This window comes from Rhinopithecus roxellana, chromosome 11 (assembly GCF_007565055.1).
Source record: "Rhinopithecus roxellana isolate Shanxi Qingling chromosome 11, ASM756505v1, whole genome shotgun sequence".
In the NCBI taxonomy this organism is placed as follows: Eukaryota; Metazoa; Chordata; class Mammalia; order Primates; family Cercopithecidae; genus Rhinopithecus; species Rhinopithecus roxellana.
In genome coordinates this window covers 30,254,350-30,280,818 of record NC_044559.1, presented here as the reverse complement: position 1 = coordinate 30,280,818, position 26,469 = coordinate 30,254,350, and the positions used below count along the sequence as shown (strand labels likewise).

The following is a 26,469-nucleotide window of genomic DNA, read 5'->3' as shown; positions in this document are numbered from 1 at the left end:
CCGAGATGCTCAGGGCTTCCTCTGGCGTGTGCCTGGCTCACTTTTGCAACGAGCAATAAACCCAACTTGCTCAGCCACTGGTCCCAGTGGTCTCAGGCTGGAGTGCAGTGACATCTTTAACCCAGGTGATCCACTCTTAGGAATTTGACCTAAAGAATACTTACATCCATAAATATATGTAAGGACACTCACATGGCATGCATAATGATACAAAAACATGGACACAATATAAATGCTCATCAGTATCAGGGGGAGGGTTGGTTAAACACATTTTGGCACATGGAATGATATGCAGCCTTCAAAATGACGAAGAGCTATATTCATTGATATAAAAAGTTTACCATAACATGATGGTCACATTATAGTATTAGGGGAAAAAGTTTCCAAAACAGTATGCAGGATCACCACAGGTGGCTGCACACAGTGGTACTGGGTGGCACTTCTAAAAATACAAACAGGCCGGGCATGGTGGCTCACGCCTGTAATCCCAGCACTTTGGGAGGCCAAGGCGGGCAGATCACGAGGTCAGGAGGTCGATACCATCCTGGCTAACACTGTGAAACCCCGTCTCTACTAAAAATACAAAAAAATTAGCCAGGTGTGGTGTTGGGCACCTATAGTCCCAGCTACTCGGGAGGCTGAGACAGGAGAATGGCGTGAACCCGGGAGGTGGGGCTTGCAGTGAGCCGAGATCGCACCACTGCACTCCAGCCTGGGCGACAGAGCAAGACTCTGTCTCAAAAAAAAAAAAAAAAAAAAAAAAAAATACAAACAACAAATAAGATATTTTATAGATGGAGAAAAGGGCCATAAAATGTACAAACATTAACAGTTTCTTGGTTTGGCGGTTATAAGGTTTTTTTCTTACCTGTTTTCTAATCTTTTTCACAATGGAAATGTTTTACTTAATGAGAAATAAGTTTCCAAGAGATAGAAGGTGCGCATTTCTGAGAACGTAGTCGAGGTCAGAATCTGGAGTGAGGCCAGAGCAGGGGTTTGGCCTAGAGAAGCGAGCACCTGGGTAAGGGGTCATGGCTGGGCCCTGGAACGTGCTGTGACCAGGAGGCTGGACCAAGCAAAGGATGTTGGCAGTGGGAAAGAGGCAGTCCCCTGCCCTGGCTTAGGGTGCCTGGCAGGTGAGGGTCTCAGTGGCACCAGAGGCAGGCTCTGCTGGATGGATTGGGAAAGTGTAGCAGAAAGAAAACAAAGGACCTCAGAGCACAAAAGACACCATGCATCCCCGCACCCCTGCCAGGCCAACAGCACATGTGTGGTCCTCTCTCCTTGGAGCTGTCCGACACAGCCGAACTTCATCCACCTTGTAAATCACAGAAAACACTCCTCACCCTGGTCCCAAAAAGCTGAGGCTGCCTAAGGCCTGTCCTGTTATGGGTGGGGGTTGTCCTCCTGTGAGAAGAGTAGCCTGTAGCCACCGTGCCGAGGCAGAGAGACAGTTGAGCTCTGGGCCATCAGGGGCTCTCGTCTGCCTTCCAAGTTTACAGCCCACACCATACATCCCATTGACACACATGTAACCAAAAAGACATGTCTACATCCTAATCCCTCCTACCTGTGAATGCGACCTTATTTGGAAACAGGGTCTTTGCGGATGTAACTGAGGATCTTGAGATGAGATCATCTTTGATTGGGGACGGCCTAAATCCAATGCTGGTGTTCTTATAAGAAAGGAGGGAAATCGCAAACACAGCAAGAAGGTCACGTGAAGACAGAGGCAGAGATTGGGGTGCTGCAGCTACACACCAAGTGACACCAAGGAGAGCCAGCAGCCACCAGTTGCTGGAAGAGGAATGGGACAGATTCCTACAGAGCCTCTTGGGGGAACCCACCCCACTGACACTTTGATTTTGGGCTTCTGGCTTCCAGAACTGAGAATAAATTTTGCCGTTTGAAGCTGCAGATGTTTGCAGTGATTTGTTAACGGCAGCCCTAGGAAACGATTGCACCTTTTTTAATTATTATTATACTTTAAGTTCTAGGGTACAGGTGCACAACGTGCTGGTTTGTTACATATGTATATATGTGCCATGTTGCTGTGCTGCACCCATTAACTCGTCATTTCCATTAGGTATATCTTCTAATGCTATCCCTTCCCCGTCCCCCCTCCCCACAATAGGACCCGGTGTGTGATGTTCCCCTTCCTGTGTCCAAGTGATCTCATTGTTCAAGTCCCACCTATGAGTGAGAACATGTGGTTTTTGGTTTTCTGTTCTTGCAATAGTTTGCTGAGAATGATGGTTTTCAGCTGCATCCATATCCCTACAAAGGGCACGAACTCATCCTTTTTTATGGCTGCATAGTATTCCATGGTGTGTATGTGCCACATTTTCTTAATCCAGTCTGTCACTGATGGACATTTCGGTTGATTCCAAGTCTTTGCTATCATGAATAGTGCTGCAATAAACATACGTGTGCATGTATCTTTATAGCAGCATGATTTATAATCCTTTGGGTATATACCCAGTAATGGGATGGCTGGGTCAAATGGTATTTCTAGTTCTAGATCCTTGAGGAATCGCCACACTGTTTTCCACAATGGTTGAACTAGTTTATAGTCCCACCAACAGTGTAAAAGTGTACCTATTTCTCCACATCCTCTCCAGCACCTGTTGTTTCCTGACTTTTTAATGATCACCATTCTAACTGGCGTGAGATGGTATCTCATTGTGGTTTTGATTTGCATTTCTCTGATGGCGAGATGATCGCACCTTTCTACCCACTAACTCCCCTCATCCACCCAGCCTTCAACCTGGGAGCCCTGAGCAAGTCAGCAGCAATGAAGCGATCTACAGCCAGGCACACTGCTAGTTTAATCTCCAAAGTGGCCTGCCGCCCACTGGCAATTGCTCACCCCTTCCCAATCCTTCCTTTAGATGGGAATCGGGGTTTCAGGATTGACCTTCACACACCAAGGGATTGAACAGAAAGAGTGGCAGTCTGTTACTTCCTTGACTCAATAAAAGGAAATAGATTTGCTTCCTGAAATCAAAGAGGTTTTTTAAAACCAAATCTCAGCTAGTCCAATGCATTCACTTAGTTATTTCAGTAGCAAGTCAGTATTTCTCACTAGCTTCATCCTACAAATGCAGCCACGGTAAGAAAGGAAATGTTATTGAAGTCTATGGACAAAGAAATGAGCCCAGACAGAGAAGAGCACGAAGCCAAATCTGATTTGACAAAGGTGAGAAAAGACTCAACCCTTCCCAGAAAATAAATTCGAGACATATTTATTGCCAAGATCCAAAGAAAAAAATTTATTTACAATAGAGAATTTCATTTGAAACATGCAATTCTTGTGTTTTAAAAAACAAATCAGCAAATGCAGATCAAGTTTACACTCCTTAAGGCAAGAGTCCCTATGCACGCTGTACATGTTCATATTAAATCCAAAAGCTGCTCACCCTGGGAACTTGTGTACAAAGGGCAAGGCCAAGGTCAGCAATGTGTCTTTTATTAGAGAATCAGACAATCTCCCTGATACAGGAACTCTGAGGTCAACTTGCTATGAATTATACTAGGAAAATGCAAACCAATAGCAAGAAATTCTGATAGTCTCCTTAGTACTGCATACAATCAAATCAACTTTATTTAGAAAGGAAATACAGTAGTGCATACGAAAAAGTGAAAACAGAACCTGTCCATGGAACTGGAGGAACAGCAGTGTGCCGACGGTCATATTGCACGCAATAGTTAAGTCCAAAACATTCGGTTCAGAGTTAGCTCTTCCCCATTTTGGCAATCAGTTCGTCACAAATCTTGGTGAGTTCTTCTATTTCTTTATTCTGCAAGTGTAGACAAGAAAGAAGTTGCTGATGTTTGAAATCTGGCCAATCAGAATGCTCATGGGGCTTTTTGGGGAGATGGGGGTCCACCAGGCCCCCTTGGTCCCACTGAAGTTATCTAAAGCAGTGAGACAAATGACTTGGAGCCAAATGATCCAAGTATACATCCCGGCTCTAGCTGTGTGATCTTCCACAAGTTACACAACCTCTCTGAGCCTTGCTGTCTCTAACTCTAGAATGTAGGTGATAACATGTTTCTTTCTGAGAAGTAAATGAGGTGATAAATGTATAGTTTCCTGGTAGTGACCAGCACAGAGTGAAGGACTAACTAGTCTGGTTCATTTCCCTTTATTTGCCTGTGAAGGATGTGATCTGAGGTGAGGAGGGTCTGGGCTAAAGCCCTCCATGGTTTGAGACATAGCGTAAGGAGGGTTCCGCAGTTCTGCGTGAATGGGATCACTTGCATTGCTCAGAGGCATGCCAAATAGGTGGTACTGGGGCTACAGGGTCATGACAAGGGGTGGGGGCAGATGCAAGCTGGCTTTATGGTGATTCTCCCACCACAGCTTGCCTGTCTAATCAAGGGAACCAGCCACAGATTTGTCTAGCACAGATGATCCTACACTGTCCGTCTTCTCAGAAAGTGAGGGGATCCAGTGGGACGATCCCTCCATCACGGACGGTGTGGCTTTGCTTTCAGATAGGTTACATGCTGGCTCTGATGCTGATCAAGTTCAACAGCACAGGCCAGGCGCGGTGGCTCACGCCTGTAATCCCAGCACTTTGGGAGGCCAAGGCGGGCAGATCATAAGCTCAGGAGATTGAGACCATCCTGGCTAACATGGGTCTTTAGAAACTCCATCTCTACTAAAAATACAAAAAATTAGCCGGGCATGGTGGTGGGCACCTGTAGTCCCAGCTACTTGGGAGGCTGAGGCAGGAGAATGGTGTGAACCCGGGAGGCAGAGCTTGCAGTGAACCGAGATAGGGCCACTGCAGTCGGGCCTGGGTAACAGAGTGAGACTCCGTCTCAAAAAAAAAAATAAAAAAATAAAGTTCAACAGCACAACCAATCTCCAATGGCCTTCTCCAGGGGGGCTGAATCGCTCCAGCATACTGGGGATGTTTTACAGCCAGCTTTTCCTTGAGATTCCTGTGGAAGGTGAGTCTTCACCAAAAGCCTGTCCCTGAGGCTGTGCAGAGCCCTTCCCTGAAAACCTCAGAACTCCTGAGATATGTTCCAGCCCAGACCCACATGCCCTCTGTTCCTAGGTTAGAACTCCTGGTGTCACTCATCATTGTGTCAGTGCTGGGGAAACAGTGGCTCTCCTCACTGGAGGGGAAGTCACAGTCCTTCCAGCAGCAGGCCCTGCTGTGGGAGAAGCCTGCCTCGAACATAAAACCCTGGCCCACCTCCTGGCTCGAGTTTGCACCTGAGGTCAACAACTCAAGAGAGGCGCTGAAAGGCCAGCTGGACGATGGGGGCTCTGAATGGGGTACAGCATTGACCACTAATCTTAAAATTACTATTATCGGCCGGGCATGATGGCTCGCGCCTGCAATCCCAGCACTTTGGGAGGCCAAGGCAGGTGGATTAGCTGAGGTCAGGAGTTCGAAGACCAGCCTGGCCAACATGGTGAAACCCTGTCACTACTAAAAATACAAAAAATTAGCTGAGTGTAGTGGCACACAGCTGTAATCCCAGCTACTAGGGAAGCTGAGGCAGGAGAATTGCTTGAACCTGGGAGGTGGAGGTTGCAGTGAGCCAAGGTCGTGCCACTGCACTCCAGCTTAGGTAACAGAGACAGGCTTCATCTCAAAAGAAAAAAATAAATACTATCATTGCCACTATGGCCCCTGCTGGGGCTACTAAGGGTAATTCTCCATCTCCTTGGAGAGCTCACCACATGCTGATCACCATGCTAAACACACCCAGGGCCTCTGGCCTCCCCTGCTTCCCTCAACAGTGCCTTCAAGGAAGCCAGTATGATCCTCATTTTTCAGTGAGGAAATGGAGGCTCAGAGAAATTAGGGTTGTGTATAAGGTCACACAGCCAGTCAGATGTGGCACGCCTGGAACACAAATTCAGGTTGACCCAGCTCCTATATGGCTTTGCCATTATAATTGTTCAACATCATGTTCGGTGACTGATGGTTGAGAGGCATCGGCACACCCGTTAGAAAGTGATTTCTGGAGGTTTTCCAGGCTCTCTCTTGGCATCATCAGCCACCACTAAGCAAACTGCCCCAGCATAAAGCTCAGTTCATGGAGCAAAGGTCTTTATAAAGCGCTGATTGGGTGAAATGTCCAGCGCCTCCATGCAAGAACTGCCTGGGTGGATCATGTTTCTGAATCTCTTTAGAACGGGACTGTCCCCTAGATATCACTTAGGTCTTTCAGGGAAGAACCTGTGTGATTCGTTCATTCCTCTGAAAGTTTAGTTTAAGATAATGCAATTTAAACACAGGAAACGGGGGAACCATCTCACACCATACATTGCTACATTTCTCACCAAGAGACATTTTATGTTCAACTGCTGCAATAGCCACAGTGACTGTGAAATATGGTTTTTATTTCTTTATTTTAGAGACGGGGTCTTGCGCTGTTGCCCAGGCTGCAATGCAGTTGGCTACTTACAGGCACAATCACAGCGCGCTGCAGCCTCGAACTTCTGGGCTCCAGCAGTCCTCCCACCCCAGCCTCCCAAGTAGCTGGGACCACAGGCACATGCCAACATGCCCGGCTTCTAATATCATCTTCATTTTAATGAAACATTCCATTTTCAAGTCATCAAATATGCCACACATGGATTATCAGCATACAATGAATAAAAAATGGACACTCAACACTAAAACCATAATGATGCTCCATAAATACTGGGTGGGTTCTCACTCATAGGTGGAAATTGAACAATGAGATCACTTGGACACAGGAAGGGGAACATCACACACCGGGTCCTATTGTGGGGAGTGGGGAGGGGGGAAGGATAGCATTAGGAGAAATACCTAATGTAAATGACGAGTTAATGGGTGCAGCACACCAACATGGCACATGGATACATATGTAACAAACCAGCATGTTGTGCACATGTACCCTAGAACTTAAAGTATAACAAAAAATATATAAATAAATAAATACTGGGTAAGTGAGCAGAAACTTGCACTTGACAGTTGTGACCACACATCTCGCTCTGACTATACTGCTAAGAGCAATCATCGGAGCCTACAAAACAGAGGTAGTTGAATATATGCATATTCCAGACTATTTTTTAAATGCAATTTTGATATTAAACTGTCTAGTAGCCATCTGTCTTTTTCATCCCAAGAAGAAAGGTAAAGAATTAAATTAACGTCACACCTATAATCCCAACACTTTGGGAGGCCGAGACACGAGGACTGCTTGAGCCCAGAAGTTTAAGACCAGCATGGGCAACAAAGTGAGACCCTGTCTCTACAAAAACAAAAATAAAAAAAATTAGGCTGGTAGGGGGCACTGTGGTCTCAGCTACTCAGGAGGTTGAGGCGGGAGGATCACTTGAGCCCAGGTGGTTGAGGGTGCAGTGAGCCATGACGGCACCATTGCACTGCAGCCTGGGCAACAGAAACAGACCCTGCCTCAAAAAAAAAAAAAAAAAAAAAAAGGAAAAGAATGATCTGTAACATGGTAACCAGGAACATCCTGCAGGGCACAGGGCTTAGTGGAGACTGGGTGAGTATCAGATTTGGACCTTAGGGAAATCCATCTGCCCAATGATACAGGCTTCAAATTTTCACGGCTAGAAGGAAACTAGACACTGAGGTGGGGTGCAAGGCTTGCCCAGGGCCATGACAGATGGTGCAGTGGGGCCAGGAACCCTGTTTCTTGCTCCCCAGGGCTCTTTCTCCAACATCACTTAGGTGGAGTGAGGGCTGGCACCTGCCCAGGGCAGAGATCACCACTGCTTGGCCCAAATGCCCCTCGAGACCACCACCAACCACAGTGGGCAAAGGAGGACAGTCAATCCCCTGGGGCTGGCTGGGAGCTCCTGGGGTAGTAGAGGCCACTCGGGAGGCACATGGATTCCTGATGCCAACAAAGGATGCCCCATCACTGCCTATCAAGTCCCAAAATGCGTAAGTAGTGCTGCTAACCCAGGCTGCTGGGCTCGTGGATGACCATGCAGGGGGACCCCAAGGCTCAGGACATTGACTGGAAGGAGGCTGCACATCTGGAAATCCTCTTCTTGAGAAACACATCCAAGGAGGGAGGCTGGCCCTCACCCACACACGCAGACTCAACAGCCCAATGCTCAGAGGGCCCTGCTGGGCTGAGGGAACGTCTTATCTGGACACCCAGGGAGACAGTGCTCACAGTGGACGACGGGTGCCAGATCCAAAAGCAGGAAACCTGGGCACAAGCTGAGTGTCCTCGGGAAGATCACCCCTGTCCCTAGAGGCCACCTGGGCGCCCTTCCAGTCCTGACACTGCCCTTGCTCTGCATCAGCTGGCCGTCGCTGCCAGGGCCTGGTGGGCACCCCCTCCACTCACCAGTAAAACATGCTGGATCCAGGGGTTCAAGGGCTACGCCTAACACAAGGCACTTAATAAATATCCAACAAACAAACGAATGTTGGAAAGGAATGAAAATGGCAGTAATTAACACATGCAGGCTGCAATTCCAGGAATGGTGGAGAGGAAGCTGGTCTCAGGGCTGGCATGAAATTGGAACTTCTAGAAGGAGCCAAGGGTATGCACATGAAACATGAACTCGTCTTCAGGAGCAGCAGTGGCCAGGGAAGCCCAGCCTGTCTATCTGGACTGGCCAGCAGCACAGAGAGCAGCAGCCCGGCCCACCTGGAGGCCATGCCCCTCCCATTACCTTCTGCTCCAGCGTCCTTTCCAGGGCATCCACTCGCAGCTGCTCCTTCCGTAGGCTGGCCTGGTGGGCAGCTTGCTCCTGCTGGGCCTTGCCTCGAACCTGAGCGATCTCAGCATTGGCCCTGCAGAGACAGAGAGCTCAGAATTATCATTCTTTTTTGTGGATCACTAGAGACACCTCCTGCTTCCCAGCTCCAGGCAGGGAGAGCGGCCTGGTCTGGCTCCAGCTCCCACCAACTGGAGCTGGAGCACAGGAGCCCATGAGAACACCAAACCCAATTCCATCGCTATGAGGCCAAGGTGCCGGGGCACCCTGGACATTGCAATATGCATCCTCCACTGATTAAATGATGCTAACTGTGTGTGCCTTCTCATGAGTCTTACTGAAACACACACTCGGATGACTCCCCCTTTCCAAGCTCATGTCACAGGTGCTGCCAGAGGTCCCAGCCTGCCTGGGTAAGGGCAGCCACCCCCTGGGAGGCCCCTGGGAGCCACCCCCAGTGGCTGTTACCTGTCCAGTTTCTCCTCTGCATGCACCTTCAGGGCCTGGTACCTCTGCTCCTCCTTCTTCACTCGGGACAGGTACTCCTGTGCACACCTCTTCAGCACCTCTTCATTCTGACACAGCAGGGCAGAGGATAGGCATCAAGTCCACGAGAACAAATGCCCAGGAGTGGTGGGAACCCCCATGAACTCTCGGATGCGGGTGTAACCCCAGGCAGCCAAGTCTGCCTCCCCATCCTGCATGGACCCCCTCCTTGCAGGTGGCTCAAGACCGACTTCCGGAACCCCACCCCCACCCAGTGCTCCCCACAATCTCTCCCAACCAGATCCGCCTCCTCCATCGTCCCCAAACTCAGCCCCACCTTGCGGAAGCCTTCCAGGACCTCCTTCATCTTCTCATATCTCCTGAAGAGGTCAGCCAGAGACTTCTCCACGGAGTTCAGGTCAGCCAGGGCTTGCTCCTTCTCCAGAACCAGCTGCTGCACTGTCTGGTGGGAGACCGACTTCTCTCTCTGTTCGTCCTCTGGCAGGAGAGACCAGGAGCCAAATGATGGAGCCCAGAAAGTCGAAACTGGGTCTCTGGTGCCAGCCGAGGCCTCAGATGCCACTCAGCCTCACCGGCGGGGACACCTCAAACCCCAGCTTTTCCTTGGGACGAACCCACGCCCCAGAGCCCTCCCAGACTGTCTCTAACAGAACAAAACCCAGCGCCCCGGCTTCCCAGACCCGGGCCTGTGCAGCCTCACGTAAGGAAGAAATGAGCCATCACTATTCCTTAACCTGACCAGTGCAGCCCCCTACACAGGTCTATATTGGTGTCCCTGGTGATTCCATGTGGTTGCTGACAGCAAGCAGACAGATCCATAAAGTAAAAAAGAAGACATCGCTAGTGAACTTTGTGTTGGGACAATTAAAGGGTGTGAGGTCTGGGCTGTGAGGGGTGGGCTCTCCTATGTATCAGGACAGAGAGGTCGTCTGGAAACCCAGAGCCCAAAAAACCGTCTCCTCTGAAATTCCATTCACACAGGCACAGATAGCGTCTGCGATACAGCAAGTGTCATAACTCCAAGGAACATGGAGCTATTTCCATCAAGGTTAGTTTCTCAGTGATGTACAATATAATTCAATGTCGGCCCAGTTCCGAGTGGCTGATCCTGGTGAGAGGAATCATTGTCCTCTGCCCCACCTCTCTGGCCCGTGGCCATTCCAAGCTAATCATCTGCACCAAATATCTAGAAAATATATATTTTTAGATTTGGGGCACATACACAGGTTGTACATGGCCATACTGTGTGACTGACGCTGGGGTATGGGCTTCTAATGAGCCTGTCACTCAGGTACTGAGCATAGTACCTGAAAGGCAGTTTTTCAACCCTTGTCCCCCTTCCTGCCGCCCCCACTGTGAACTCCCCAGTGTCTTCTGTTCCCATCTTCGTGTCTGTGTGTACCCAATGTGTAGCTTCCTCTTATAAATGAGAATGCGCAGTGTTTGGTGCTCTATTTCTGCATTAATTCCCTGAGGACAATGGCCTTCAGCTGTGCCCATGCTGGTACAAAGGACATGGCTTTGCTCTTTTTTTTTTTTTTTTTTTTTTGAGACGGAGTCTTGCTCTGCCGCCCAGGCTGGAGTGCAGTGGCCGGCTCTCAGCTCACTGCAAGCTCCGCCTCCCGGGTTCACGCCATTCTCCTGTCTCAGCCTCCCGAGTAGCTGGGACTACAGGCGCCCGCCTCGTCGCCCGGCTAGTTTTTTGTATTTTTTAGTAGAGACGGGGTTTCACCGTATTAGCCAGGATGGTCTCGATCTCCTGACCTCATGATCCGCCCGTCTCGGCCTCCCAAAGTGCTGGGATTACAGGCTTGAGCCACCGCGCCCGGCCGGCTTTGCTCTTTTTTATGGCTGCTTAAAAATTCATTTCTACACTTACAGGAAAGGCCTTCTCTGACTACTCTACACAAAACACCCCTCTGTCCTCTGTGTGGATCCATCCCTGGCCCAGGTGTGTGAGGAACCATTTGCTCTCATGGTGACAGCAGAGGGGGTAAGGGAGAAGCGCCCACTCAGAGCTCCTGGGGAAGGAGCTTAGCAGACCTGTCTTTCTGCCAGGCCCTGGTCACCGGGGAGGGGCTGCCTGCCACCTGGAATGACTCCGAGGGCTGGCTGCTGCAGACAGATCACATCTGGAAATCACAGAACAGCGGCCGCCAGTGCTGACTGGACCCTTCCATGCGGCGGGCGCCCTGCTGACTGCTCTAGGTGTTGACTGTCCTTAAGCCAGCACTCAGCAGCCAGACCGAGCTTCCTAATGTGCACACCAGACCACCTCACTCCTGCTCAGAGTCCCCCCAGTGACCTCCCTCTGAAATGGAAATAACATGCTCTGCCCTCTATCCTTCCTGGCCTCTCTGCTCCACCCATGAAGGCCTCCAATGCCCCAGGGCTTCCAGGGTTCCCCAACATTTTGCTCAGGGCTCTGATCCCATGTCACCTCCCCAGAGGTGCTGGAAATGGCTCCTCTTCCTCTAGAGTTCTTTATTTTCCTTTTGCAGCGGCAGCCACCCCTTATATCAGATGTGTGCATGCATGCGTGCACGTGTGTGCATGTGTGCCTATGCTAGTGTATCAGCAGCTCATCTCCCTGATGAATGCACGCTCTGTGAGGGCAGGCACCAGAGTCTGTTTTGTCCACTTGCTCTGCCCCAGGGCCTAGGACAGTGCCAGGCATAGAGGATGTTTTGATACATGTCCATGCGACGAGTGAACGACTTAAGAGTATCACAACCACCCGGGCAGCTTTTCTTACCCTCATTTTACAGAAGGTGAAACAGAGGGTTTAAGAAGCTACATCACTGTTCACTGAGAAAATGACAGACCCCGAACCACGTCTCTACACGGGCCCCTTGTAATGACAGACCTTGTAGGATGCAGCTCCCTTAGTAGCAGGGAGATTCGGTTGCGTGAGTTCTTTTCCCTTAGGTTCCGGACAGATCTGCATCTTGCCATACCCCAGAACTAGGCACACCGTTACCGTGTGGTGCGGTCATTTCCTCAGTTTCAGCTCCGGTCCTGACATAAGCTGGCTCTAAAGTTCTGACCTCTTAGGGTCCCAGTGCCTCATTTCCAACAACTCTCCCATGTGAGCATGGATTTATTCAGCTGAAGGGCTTGTTCACATGCAGGCTGCTACGCCTCACCCCACGGCGTGAGATTAGGAGGTCTGGGGTGGGGCAGAGAATATGCACAGGTCACAAGTTCCCGAGTTTGACACATATGCTGCTGGAGCAGGGACCCTGCTTGGAGAACCACTGGTCCTGAAGACGCCGAATGTCCCTCCCACCTGCCTCTGCAATTGTGGGACTCCTAGAGCTCTCACTACCAGCAGCCCAGAGCTGCCCAGGCCAGTGGCTAGGAGCCTCTGGAGTCTGACTGCCTGGGTTTGAGACCTCACTTTGACACTTCCCATATGCGAGATCTTGACTAGGGTTTTAAACTCTGAGTCTCAGCCTCCTTGTCTAAAATAGGGGAAAAGACTATTTATATCTCTTTGCATTTGCAGATTAAATGAGAAACTGTGCATAAAGCCCTCAAGAAGGAGGAAGAGTCCCGTATTGGTAACCCATTATTAAGAGCCTCATTGTCCATAATAAACTCTGTAACCCCTGGAATCAGTGCAACAGTGTCACAGTGGCTTGCGAAGAGGGAGCTTTTTAACATAGAGAGATAAGAATCACCAGCAACCTGCTTGCTACACCCACACTCCTAAAAGAAAGGGCCTTTCAACATGTCTCTAGTAATCAAATGCTTGTTTTTATTCTTTGAATTCTGGCTGCTTCCTTAGTTCCCAGCACGCTATATGGTGTATATTCTGGGCTGATTTGAGCCCATGTGTACGTTTCACCTGCCTTGGTAAAGGAGCTGTTTACCAAACCAAGTCCATCTGATTTCCTGGATCCAAGACTTTGCCTGCCTCAGGTTTCCTTTCCTCTTCCCTTTTAAAAATAGAATTACCCCGTTCCCAGGAGACAGAGGAGGCAAGAATGCTTCACAAATCTTTTTGTACATGACAAATGCAGTTAGGTTCTTGAAATCAGGAGAAAGGCGCCCTACACTCAACAACAGAACAATGCTCCTGAAGACCTTCCTGGCTTTTTCAGGGAAAACATTATGAAATCATGTCGGGGGAATGCAGCAATACACAAAGCAAAAATAACAAAAATAGAAAAACAAACAAACAAACAAAGGGTTGCGATGGGCAGGTGTCAAATTAGGGGGAAAAGCGTTTACTTACCAGGCTTGCCTGTTTGTTTTGCAAGCAAAGGGCAAGAAGCAACAGAAAATGGAAGCAAAACAGATAATCAGGGCAGTTGTTAGAAAAGCAGAAAGAAATCAATTGCAACAACCTGGAATGCAGAAAGCACAGAAGTCTCTTTTCGTTCTGAATTCTGAATAGTCACTATTTAAGCTTAACAAGACATCTCCTCTCCAGTAACATTTGATGCGAATGAATAACAATGGCAGGACTGATGTCACACTGGTGTGGAGCATCTGTGAAAGCTGAATGGAGCAGAGCCAGGAAGAGCTAGCACATGTGGGCCAGAGCTGGTTTGACTTCAAAATACAGCTACAGTCACGGTGGTCCTGAACTGCCAATCTCTCTGGACCTGTTTCCTCTTTCACGAGGGATGCTGGTTAGGCGAGTGAAAATGGAAAGAAAAGCATGGAACCCAGGTGGGCCTCCTGGGCGTGTGGCCAAGCATGGAGAGACCCTGACCTGAACCATGCCACAAAGAAGGCATGTCCTGCCCACAGCTACAATGAGTCCCAGTCATGCCTCAGCCCCCTGCCGTCTTCCGCAAGGACACAAGGACATTGAAATCTATGGTGACTTTAGTCAATGACCTGCAACAGTGGCTGAAGGAATGACAACCACAGGCCTGCCACCTTTCTGATGAAAAAGCCTTGGAATGACAAAGAGGACGGCCAATGGGTGAATGAGGATGGGGATCCGGCAACAGACACACAGTGAGATGCCCCTCTGTGGCAATGCTGCTCCCGGCCAGGGACACTGGAGGAGTCTCACGGGGCCACCCAGAGAGTAGCCCAAGGACAGGAAAATGCTCTAAGGGATTGTGTGTACAGCTCTTGAAGACAGGGCCCCTCAGGCCAAACATATGAGGTCTGGGAGCAGGGGTGGGGATGGGGGGTGATGTGTAGCCCTAATCCCTGGAGCCAGGGTGAGAGGAAGGCAGGTGGCACTCTCTCCAGGGCTTGGTGGGAACTTACACTGCCTAGGATTGAAAAGATCCTCACTGCTGTCACCTGCAGATATTCCTTGAGGAAACTGTGGGAGTCATCTTTCTGTCATGACAAGGACAGAACATTTATGCCAACTAGAGAAATTCTCCACTTCTAATTTTCAAGAGGGAATGTCTGTTTATATCAACTTCACTCGCTGAGCAATAAAAGATGGCCTGGGTAGGCTTCTCTCAGGAGCAAAAGCTCACGCCCTTTCCCCTGCATTTCAACATTTATCAAAATGTCATCACCAAGGACAAAAAGAAGCGTACGGCTCTGAGATGGAGCGGGATGTTTCCAGATGAGCCACGGAGGGCCTGAGCGATGTTCTCAAATTGCAAGACTCCCGGAGGCCAAAGAGTTGTGTTCTACTTACCAAACACCACATAAGGAAGACATCAATCCCTTAGCCTGACCATTTTTGCCAGCATTTTCAACTCTAAGAGTTTTTTCTTTATCTTATCCATATGTGTTCATAAATTCTTATACCAATTTAATAAAGAAGTTTCACTTTGATAGAAAGCATGCACCATGAGGCTAAACCCGAATGTGCTTCTTTTCTGGGTGAAATGAACTTTGTTACAATAAATCAAAATTGAAGCTCCTTTGAATGGAAAGCACTCAATTGCTGGCCTCTTCACCATTGCTGAGGCTACTATTATATTCATCTTGGGACAAGCTAGAGGTGTGATGTGACTCACACATCCATATATTTGGGGGTGGGGGCCAGGTGCCAGCACAGTGTCAAGCTTGGACAAATGAAGTGTGGTCTGCAGTGACCTGGAGTTTTTACTCCATATATCCTTAGAAGAAAAAAAACTGCTTATCGGATAGGGTGCAGTGGCTCACGCCTGCAATCCCAGAGCTTTGGGAGGCCGAGGCAGGTGGATCGCTTAAGGTCAGGAGTTCAACACCAGCCTGGCCAAAATGGTGAAACCCCGTCTCTACTAAAAATACAAAAATTAGCCGGGCATGGTGGCAGGTGCCTGTAATCCCAGCTACTCGGGAGGCTGAGGCAGGAGAATCGCTTGAACCTGGGGGGTGGAGGTTGCAGTGAGCCGAGATCACGCCATTGTGCTCCAGCCTGGGTGACAGAACAAGACTCCATCTCAAACAACAACAACAACGAAACCGGTTATCATGGGCTGGGCATGGTAGCTCACGCCTGTAATCCCAGCATGTTGGGTGACCAAGGCAGGAGGATTGCTGAACCCCAGAAGTTTGAGACCAGCCTGGGCAACATAGCAAGACCTCCTCCCCAAACAAACAAACAGTGGATTATCATAAACCTAAGCAAATAAATAAATAAACAAATAAATAAAAGCATCCCACAGCCCCAGTCATAATATGATTTCTGAATAGTGACCATTAGTGTAAAAACTTGGGCTTGGAGCTTCTAAAAGATCTTTTCTCATTATTTAAAAAAAGAAAAGAAAAGAAAAAACGGCCCAGGCATGTGTAGCTTATAACTCGAGGCCTTCTTTTATTGTGGACCACAGCAAATTTGTCAGTACTGGCTGCCAGGGACGCTGCGTTAAGAAGGATTCCGAGGCAGCGTCCAATCTCAGTGAGAAACGGTGCTGGGGTCAGTGAACAGGACCTGCCGTGGTCACGGGAAGAAGGGGGCGGACAATCACACCATGGCCCACTATCCTTGTCCTTGGGTCCTTGAGGAAAGGCTGAGTCGGGTATTTTGTCATTTGAGTCTAAACTAAGTTAGGGTCTAGGGATTTGATTCCTATTCTCTCCCACAAGCAAAAAGAAAAAAATCTCCCAAATATCCCAACCAAAAGGAATCTCTTTCCCCACGAGGTGGAGAGTCCTTGGCTGGGTCAGATGGTAGCTGGCAGGTGACTGCCATGGCTTCCCAGGCGTGTGAATAATGCTACGGCACAGTCCAGGGGGGCATTTCCAAGGAGCCCCAGGGCGTCTCGGTCCTGGGGCAAAGCCATCTTTTCTGGAATGCTCTGGTCCCTCCCTGAAAGACTTCAAGCTCTACCAGAAACCCACTCTGAGCCTCCTATCTTCCAAGGCCTCCACACAGTTCAGAAAGGTCAGGGCCGGCCTGAGCCCCCGCAGGTCAGCACACCTACCTATCATCTGAGCGATGGTCTTCTCGTACTCGGCCACTATTTTCCTATAAGAGAAGTAAAGACACGTTGGAGTCATGACAACAGAATGGTTTCCCATCTCACACAGCTGGGCGCCACAGCCTGGCCCACGTGCAGCGGGGTCCCGACTTCCAGGGTCACCTTCAATGTCAGTCCTCGCCCTGCACGCTCATTTTCCTGGTACATGACTCTAAATATGCCACCCCCTTGTGCAAAGCCTTCAACACCCCTCACTGCCCACTAAGAAAAAAACCAAACCAGGCAGAGTGGTGCATGCCTGTAGTCCCAGGTACTGAGAAGGCTGAGGCAGGTGGATTGCTTAAGGCTAGGAGTTTGAAACCACCTTGGACAACAGAACCAGATCCTGCCTATACAAAAATGAAAAAAAATGAATGAGGCATGGTGGTGTGCACTTGTACTCCTAGCTACTCAAGAGGCTAAGACAGAAGGTTTGCCTGAGTCCAAGAGTTCGAGACCAGCCTGGGCAACATGGTGAAACACCATCCCTACAAAAAATACAAAAATTAACCAGGTGTGGTGGTCTGCGTCTGTGGTCCTAGCTACTCAAGGGACTAATGTGGGAGGATCACTTGAGCCCAGGAGTCTGAGGCTGCAGTGAGCTATGATCACACCACTGTACTCCAGCGTGGGCAACAGAGCGAGATTCCATCTCCAAAAAATTTTTAAAATTAAAAATAAAGCCAAACCTCCAGTCCGACAATGGAGGTCTTTGCAACCTGGGCCCAACCTCCCTCATCCATCTTACCTCCTTCCACGCCATGTCATGACCACAGTGGCTCAATAAGAACAAATGATTTCTTGTTTGCTCTTGGCCTTCTTATCCCCATGCCTCTGCCTATGTTATTCACTTTCTCTCGATTTCTACCCCTCACAGTCTGTTTCTCAAGGTCCAATTCAAATGCCGTCTCCTTCAAGAAGCCTTCCTTGATTTCTCCTTGGAACCCTATCACCTTTTATCTGCATCTTCTTCCAAAGCATCTCATGTATCTGGCATCATTGAACACAAATCTTATCTCCTACTGACCCAGAGTAAACTTCCTGGGAAGCCTCAATAGACAATAGCTGCACAAAAGCACTAAGACTCCGTTTGTCATACTGCCTCCCAGCTGTCCCCACATGGAAGAACCAATGTGTGAAGAAGTCCTTCCTCCAAAGCCAATCTGCTGGAAGAAACTTCTCAAAAAGAATCAGGAGTTCATCTACATTATCTAATAATTATTCCCCACAAGAGAACCAAGAGCGGGTAACTGTTGAAGATCTAGGACCCTAATGACAGAAGACCATAGAGACCCCCACCCCAGTCAGGAGGCCTGGGCTCCCGCTGAGCTTGCCCCTCCCAGCTGTGTGACCCTGAGCATGACATTCATTGAAGTTGCAGGTGCTCTGCTTACTCCTTGGTACAGTAAGGTTTTTCCTAGACCCCACCTTTCGGGGCTGTATGGCAAATTCAGTAAGGGTAAAAGGAATAATGAAAGTAGAATGTATTCTGCAAAGTCTAGTGCTGGGTGCCTGTCCTTGGCTGCTCAACCTTGGTCCTAAGGTCAGTGTCTCACCCCAGAATGGACTCCCAAGAAAGGTAACCACGAGATGAGCCCCCGAGGGTTCTTATGGAATCCTACACAGAGGCACTTCTGTGTTTCCTGTCATTAAACAGCACCTCCTTGCATCTCAGAATCACAAAGCTGGGATAGATCTTTGAGGCTGCCCTGTCTAAACCCATCACTGCTGAGGACACGAGGAGGTAAGGGATGTGTCCTTTTGGAAGCGTGGAGAGACCAGGGACCTGAAAATACCTTAGTTGTGCTGTTTTTTCACTTTACCCTCACAATGACCCTAAGAAGCAGTGCTCTCACTGTTGCCAGCATTACTGATGAAGACAGTGGGGTGGGGTAAGAGTGATTCAGAAACTCTTCCAGGATTCCAAGGCTGCCAAGTGGCAGAGCCCAGATGTGAATCCGAGCATCAGACTCTGCAGCCTTTGTGCCTAATCCTTCTGCTCTACTCTGTTGAGGCATTGTTCTTTACCCCCATTTTCAAGTTAATAAGCAAAGTGAGGCACAGAGTTAAGTAAGACGCCCCGGAATGGCTGGGAAGCAGAGCCTGGTTTTCACCTAGTCTAGCTCCAGAGGCTGACGGGCTGACATTCAGGGCTATCAAATGCTGGCACATCTGCGCCAGCTGGTGACATCTTGAAATCCTACCACATCAGCTAGTAAATGGCACCTCCTGGGGGCCCCTCAGTGGTACGACTTCTCAAACCACAAACAAGCACTCCCCAGGCACCAAGAAGGCAAAGCTCCCAGGAGGCAAAAGAAATTAGAGACAGAACTTCCAGCCTTCCCGGGTGCCATGCCTCATTTTCAGTGCACGTGAAAAAACTAGAGCCACCCATGCCCCCCAGATAAGAGACAAAACAAAGAGGTTTAAAAATAATGCAAATGCAGGGCTTTCATTTGAATGTGAAACAGTACAGTAGGCTCAGTGTACAGAGGTGGCCACAGGGGACCATCAGCAGAAAGAAGGAACAAACAGGAAAATTTTCAGGAAGATCCTACCATGACCTAGAAAACGGGATATGATTACCTACAGTTCGCTTTCTTCTTAAAATGGTAGCCAGGAATGCAATTGATTTTGATAATAAAGGAGTATCGCGGCCGGGTGTAACAGCTCACGCCTGTAATCCCAGCACTTTGGGAGGCCAAGGCGGGTGGATCACCTAAGCTTAGGAGTTCAAGACCAGCCTGGCCAACATGGTAAAACCCCATCTCTACTAAAAATACAAAAAAAATTAGCCGGGCATGGTGGTAGGTGCCTGTAATCCCAGTTACTTGAGAGGCTGAGGCAGGAGAATCGCTTGAACCCGGAAGGCGGAGGTTACAGTGAGCCGAGATCGCGCCACTGCACTCCAGCCTGAGCAATAAGAGCGAAACTCTATCTCAAAAACAAAACAAAACAAAACAAAACAACTTATGTACACTATAGATGGTGGCTATATTTCTATTACAATATACCACAATGAAAATAAATCATTTAGTAAGCTAAAGTCAGAAAACATCCTAAATGTTTGTCCACAGAGACTGTTTAAATTAATTATGTTATATCCATACAATGGACCACTAAGCACCTGTTAAACAGAATGAGGCAGAGAGGAATAAAATATGTTGAAGATATGCTATTAAATTTAAAAAGAGTGGTGGGCCAGGAGCGGCGACTCATGCCTGTAATCCCAGCACTCTGGGAGGCTGAGGCAGGTGGATCACCTGAGGTCAGGAGTTCAAGACCAGCCTGGCCAACATGGTGAAACCCTGACTCTACTTAAAATACAAAAAATTAGCCAGCCGTGGTGACAGGCACCTGTAATCCCAGCTACTCAGGTGGCTGAGGCAGGAGAATCACTTGAACCTGGCAGGGTTGGAGGTTGCAGTGAGCCGAGATGACACCACTGCACTCCAGCCTGGGCAACAAGAGCGAAACTTCATTTCAAAAAAAAAAAAAAAAGAAACGAAAATTAAAAAGAGTGTCGAATAATGTATACTGCATGTTCTCATTTGTTTTGGAGAAAAAAGAGGCTGTTTACACTCATTATTACATTTGTGATGAGAAATGGAAAATTCTTGGAAGGGTTCACACAGAAGATAGTCATCTGCGAGTTGTGGAACTGGAGGCTGAGTGGGGAGAAGACCTGTTTTGCATTGTACCTATATTTATTTGAATGCATTATTTAACTCATGGGCATGCTATTTTAGTATTAGTAATAGAGTAAAAATACTTTTAGAAAAACATGAACCGTGTGTAATAAAGAAGAGAGAACTTCCACAGAAGATACTCTTCTGTGAACCACACCAGCTGCAGTCATTATTAAACCACTGGTAAGCATCCCTCAGGCACGAGGAAGACCCAGCTCCCCAACTGACCTCATTTCCATCACTTCCCGCCTGCTTTCTTCATATTTATCCTTCCATTCTGAGACCTCTCTCTCCTTGGTTATGATCTAGTTTCAGGGAGAAGAAGAGAAAGGTTAGCCCCAGATGAGTGAACTCGGCTCTGAGCAATTCATCGATCAAGAAAAGGAGACGGTGAATAAATGTGGAATGAAAAATTCCTACGACAAACCATAATTACGTTCAGAGAACTTCCCTGAGCATAAAAAAGAAAGCAGCGAGATATCAAGACTTTCACAGTGCCCACTGGGGAGCAACTGAAAGGGGCATGCTTTTTGTTGTAAATTCAACAAGGCCAAAAGGCCCATCACATGACAGTGTCTAGGAAGATCAAAACACACGGTTCGCCATACATCTTTGCCTGCAGCGTTCAGAGGACAAAGTCTGTCTCCAAAGACTCTGGCTTTGTGGACCACGGGCATACGTGTTTATTTATAAGTGGCAGGAAGAGGGTAATCACACCACATGCCACGATACCTCTGCTCTGGCAATCTGGAGGGCAGAGTCCAGGTCGGGCTGCTGGAACAGAAGGCCTGCAGGTTTCTCCACCTCGGCGGTCCCAATGCGGGAGTACAAGGCTGTTTTGGAGATGGAGACGTCTGTTGGGTGAGCAGCCTCTCTCTGTGGAATGGTTTTTAATTAAAAACAAAAAGTTAGCATTAATCATATGACAAAGAGGATTACACTCACCCTCTCATGAATGGGCCAGTTGTATGGTTTTGAAACAAAGAAACATCAAAAGTATGAGAAAGTGCAGAGACTGATGAACAGGGAAATGCCGAGTCTAATCTAGGGATGGAGATCTATCATTCTGCACCCGGGCAGGCAGACAAAGGGGCTAATGGCAGAGGCCCCCACAGCTCTGAGGCCTTGGAGTCCAGCATGTCTGGTACCTGCTTATCTCTGCCATTTATCACACACTGAGCCACTTAGGCACAGCGCCTGAGAACCCAGGGCACTATTCAGCAGGCTCCACTTCCAAAATGAGATCTCAATGGTGAATAACGTTGAATTCTAGTCTACTAGTCTACGTTTGCCTAGTTTTGAATAACCACAGATTTGATCACTTTTGTAAGACTGTTTACATTTCAATTTTGGGGCCATTTGTTTAGCTCTGTTTGAAAGGATGTGAGTCACACAAAGCTTAAGGCCTACTGTAGTTGTCAACCAATATCACCTTTGGCTAGGTAGAGTTTCTGGATGTAAGAGTTATGTTGGAGTTCTGTTGCCATGAAGTCTGTTACATAAATGGGAAAATTAAAAACTGGGTCAATGACAATATCCACATTTGCTGACTAGACCCCGAACAAGTGGCATGATCCACCACCCCAACCCACTCAACTGATGTTGGTTTGAGGCTTTACAGCCTTTTGTGGAGAACAGATACTAGCCTCCCAGAGGTGAAGAGGAGTCTGTGGTTATTCTTTTTCCCTTTGCACAAAATGCTCGGCAATTTGCAACACAGTTGAAATGCGGTGTTAGCAGTATCATCGACCAGCACAGCCGGGCTGTCAGTCTACTTCTACTGCAAAAGAAACATCAAACCAACCACACTCTCAGTCCTATGCATTAACCTTGTGGTGCTGTCATGGCTGCCCAGTGAACCTCTATCCTAGTTATCAATAATAGAGTGCTCTAACAGGCAGAGAAGGACTGCTTCTTCCTTTGGGAAATTATGAGAAGAAATTGAATGGTGTAAGGCCACCACGGTGAAGTAGAGAGAAGGAGATTTGGGGAAAGCATGATGAAGGCTTATCAAGGACAGCAGGTAAGATTAAAGAGTCAACAGTAACTGGGAAGGGGGAGGACCTAAAGGTACCTGTCCAGAATTTGTCCCTTCCACCACAAGAACAGGCATGCCTACCCTACGACAGCATCAGGGAAAATAAACCCGAGAAGGCAGACAGCGTAGAAAACTCCAGGAGTTTAATGGATAGGACGGAGATGACTGAGTTAGGACCAGTTAGTTAGCTGTATACACGCAGGGTGAAACTATATAGTTTCGGTTGTTCTGGAAGAGAACGTCTGTTGCCTGGGTTTCATGGCCCCTGCCTGGCCTCGCATACTTGGGGTGACCCTGAAGCAGGACCCAAATGATCCACCGGCCAGAGATGGAAGTACACAGTCTCCTTCAAGCAGACCCCAGAGACTCACTCATGTGAGAACAGGGCAGGCTCAGGCCCTCAAGAAGCCCCCGTGTTAAGGACGCTTGATGAGAATACACATTAATAGCCCTCAGCAGAGGCAGGCTGACCTCCCAGAACCAAGGGCACCACCAGGCCACAGGGCCAGAGCCTCTCACATGCAGGGGTTTATCTCTACTCTTTGAAAATGGTTTTCACAGTTCTGCTTGTCACGCGGGAACTTCTCAGGAAGTAGTTGAAAATGACACAGAGATCAATAGTCAATATTTGTCCTATGGAGAAAGTTCATAAACACACAATTCTGAAAAAAATCCTGGGCCGCGTGTGGTGGCTCACTCACACCTGTAATCCCAACACTTTGGGAGGCTGAGGTGGGAGGATCCCTTGAGGCCAGGAGTTTGAGAACACCCTGGGTAACATTGTGAGACCCCATCTCTATAAAAAATTTTAATAAAAAAAAAATTGGGGACCGGTTGCAGGAGCTCACACCTGTAATCCGAACACTCTGGGAGGCTGAGGCAAGTGGATCACCTGAGGTCAGGAGTTCAAGACCCGCCTGGCCAACATGGCAAACCCCTGTCTCTACTAAAAATACAAAAATTAGCCGGGCATGGTGGTGCATGCCTGTAATCCCAGCTACTCAGGAGCCTGAGGCAGGAGGATTGTTTGAAACCCAGGAGGCGAAGGCTACAGCGAGCTGAGATCATGCCACTGCACTCCAGCCTGGGTGACAGAGTAAGAGTCTGTCTTAAAAAAAAAAAAAGATAAAGGATTTTAAAAGGAAAAACAAAAACTGTTCATTTTTAAAGTCAACAAATGTGTGTGTGTGTTTTTTTTTAATGAGCAATAAAATTTCAAAATGAAAACAACATCAGTCACCATCAAACTCAGCGTGGACCTTCTGAAGATGAATATAATGGAGAATCTCAGTGACTGGCCTCAAGGTTTCCCAGAACGAGATTCAATTCTGACCAAAATAAGCAGGCTCCCTGCAGCGCAGGAGAAAATTGATTTAATTAAAACTAACTTTATCATACTGGGCAGAAACTAAATATGACTAATGAAGGAATTAATTATCTTTATGCTGCCTAAAATCCTTTGTAAAACAAGAAAGGGAATGAAAAAAATCAATAAAATAATGAGGTTTCTAAGAAAATGCAAACGGACACTACCATGTAGACTGTTCACTGACCCCTTCATCCTGGCCACCTGGTGTTTTCAATAAAGGAACAGCTGACTTCAGAGCCCTCTTGAATTACTGCCCGAGTATCTGCGTGTTGATGAAATCCATCGTGTACACTCTGGTTTCCCCTTACAACCAAGAATTGTTTTTAACTGAAATTAATAGCTTTGTCTCTCGCTGATATTTTAAGATCAGATATTTTTAGATTAAGCTTTGTTTCTCTCACATAACCCTCACTTGCTACTTTAGAGGGGCCAAAAGGCCACTAGAATCACAAATTGAAATGTGAAATGGCTGTGACACAGAAGGCATGGACTTTGTAACCAATTTCCAACCTTCACTCCACTCAAGTCCCGCGACCTGCGAGAACCTCTGGCCACTGTCTCCTGCTTCAGATCTGCAGGCTGTGCCTGGGGTCCTTCCTGCTGGCAGCTGGGGGTGGGGTCCTAGCCCCCTTGTGGACAGTTCCCTGCTGCCAGACATGGAGAGGAGGGGCTGGCACTGTGGCAGGATCCCTGTCCCCTGGAGCAGAGACAGGCCAATTCTGGGCAGAGCACCTGCACATCCGAGACTGGGAGAGCCATGCCAGAGGGGCCACGGAGGGGTGAGGCCAGGAGTCAGGATGAGCTAGGGAGATGACAGCTACCTGGACCAAGGCCACGGTGCATGGACACAGGCCTGGCGCTCAGGGGGTGTCCAGGTCATGTGCCGCCACCCAAGCAGGAGAGTGGCCTCCGCTGGGTGCTGCCCCATCCAGTTCTGACCACAGGCGGTCCCCAAGCCCAGGAGGAGCGGGGATCATGGAGAGGCACTCAGCATCAGGCCTTATGCCACTCCCACAGGTGGCACCACCGGCACCAGCCAGCTGCTCCCGCTTACCAAGCCAAGACATAGCCTCCAGGCAATGACCACAGATGCTCCAGAGGGCCAAATACACAGGCGCTCGTGAGTTGGTACTTGTCACTCCTCTCAGGCTGTTCTCGTGGCTTTTGGGCATCGCATCTCCCTCCTTTTGAATCTCAGCTCAATGTGTGTGCATGGGGGGTCAGTCTGTGACACAGCAATAGAGAGGGCAACACGTAGCATGCTGCCAGGCTGCTCAGTGACGACACAGGTGGCCCCAACGCCTTCTGCTCATGTCAGCTCCAGGCATCAGCCTCTTCTAGGCCAGGACTGAGGGGCCACACCACTCTACCGCCCCGGGGGGCTCTTGCCAGGACTCGCCCCTTCCTGAAGCTTGTTATTTGTATGGCCTTGCTCCTAAGGAACCCAGACACAGTCTTCCATCTTTCTACTGGGTCCTCCTAACCCAGAAAGGCCCATAGCCTGCGCCTCTTGGAGAGCCACCCAGACACAACATTCAGATTCCATCTGACGTGGCTGAGTGTTAAATTCAGGGCTCCTGCACCACAGTTCCAGTGACCTTGGTCAGGTTCACGCCCAGGAGGACACAGCCGAATTCCATCTGACCAGAAGGATGTGGAAGGACAGTAATGGTAAGACTGCAGCCTGACACCCCAGCCCCTAAGGACTTTTCCTCATTTCTCACATTTTCTAACTGAGATGGAGAAACCCCCACTGCAGCTCTTCCAAGGCTGACTCAGCTCTCCACCAGTCTAAAGAGAAATGGAAGTCAAAGCTGCTTTGGGGGACAACCGGAAAAATCACTCCCCACTCTAGCTCATGGTGATTCTCATCCATGCGATATGATATTTTTCGTTCCAAGTGATTTCATCTTTGTGTTAGCAACAGCTTAAGACCATGTTGGCAAAATGATGGAGCTGTGTCACCTACCGCTGAAATATATGGCCAGAAAAAAAGGCAAATTGGATACACAGCTGCTGTTTTCTCTTCCTATGCATCAGCAGTTTCCAATGCAGCAAGGGACAATCTTTCTATATGGAAAAGAAACCCACAGGGACCAACTTGAGGTCAGGCCCGTGGACCACCCTCAGGCTGGGTAGCTACAGAAATACCATCTATTTTCCACGGGCCAACATCACCAGGTAATGCACTTTTTACAAAAGCAATACAAGTTACTCTACTAGAGAAAAATGTTCCCTCTAGACTCCAAGACAGTTCTACCCTCACAGAATACTCCTTTGAGCACACGCCTCTGAAATAAAAGAGGTGGCTTGGGCTGCCTCTCCGACCCACACACTATGAACTTGCAGGACACTATTTTCTAACTCAGAATTGGGGCACATATTGTGAGAACAGCCTGTAATTGACAAAAAGTCAACTCCTGGCTATTATTTGCCAACAGTTGTCTCTGGCCGCTCTCCAAAGGAGGTGGCAGGGGGACCACGGCCCTCAGCACACTCCATCTCCACCCTGAGCTACTCACCAAACATGCTCAATTTCACCTCAAACTCTGGACAGGAATACACGGTACTTACAGTGGTCAAACTACATGCAATTCATTCTGTCTTTAGGCCCCAAGGATGTCTAGAAATAAATCTAGTGCGTGTGGGGGTGGGGGGAAGTCCTCACTGCTTCATGCTTTCTAAAAATCTTGCTTTCATAGAAATTCGACCTAAGCTTATGATTTGGCAACAAGAACGAGGACATCCCCAGTCTGTACTGACATTCTTGTCCCTGCCCCGGGTCT

At 48.5% G+C, this 26,469-nt stretch overlaps 1 protein-coding gene across 1 annotated transcript in view; it reads right to left on the bottom strand.

Moving 5' to 3' along the window:
• Positions 1-3,244: 3,244 nt before the first annotated feature.
• The window catches only part of TACC2 (transforming acidic coiled-coil containing protein 2), a 261,013-nt gene continuing 237,788 nt past the window's right edge, over positions 3,245-26,469 (bottom strand). The window contains 7 exon segments of the mRNA XM_030940741.1: positions 3,245-3,800; positions 8,660-8,780; positions 9,173-9,279; positions 9,528-9,688; positions 16,552-16,595; positions 20,505-20,581; positions 21,009-21,152. Coding sequence (XP_030796601.1) covers positions 3,735-3,800; positions 8,660-8,780; positions 9,173-9,279; positions 9,528-9,688; positions 16,552-16,595; positions 20,505-20,581; positions 21,009-21,152 — 720 coding nt within the window. The 3' untranslated portion in view covers positions 3,245-3,734.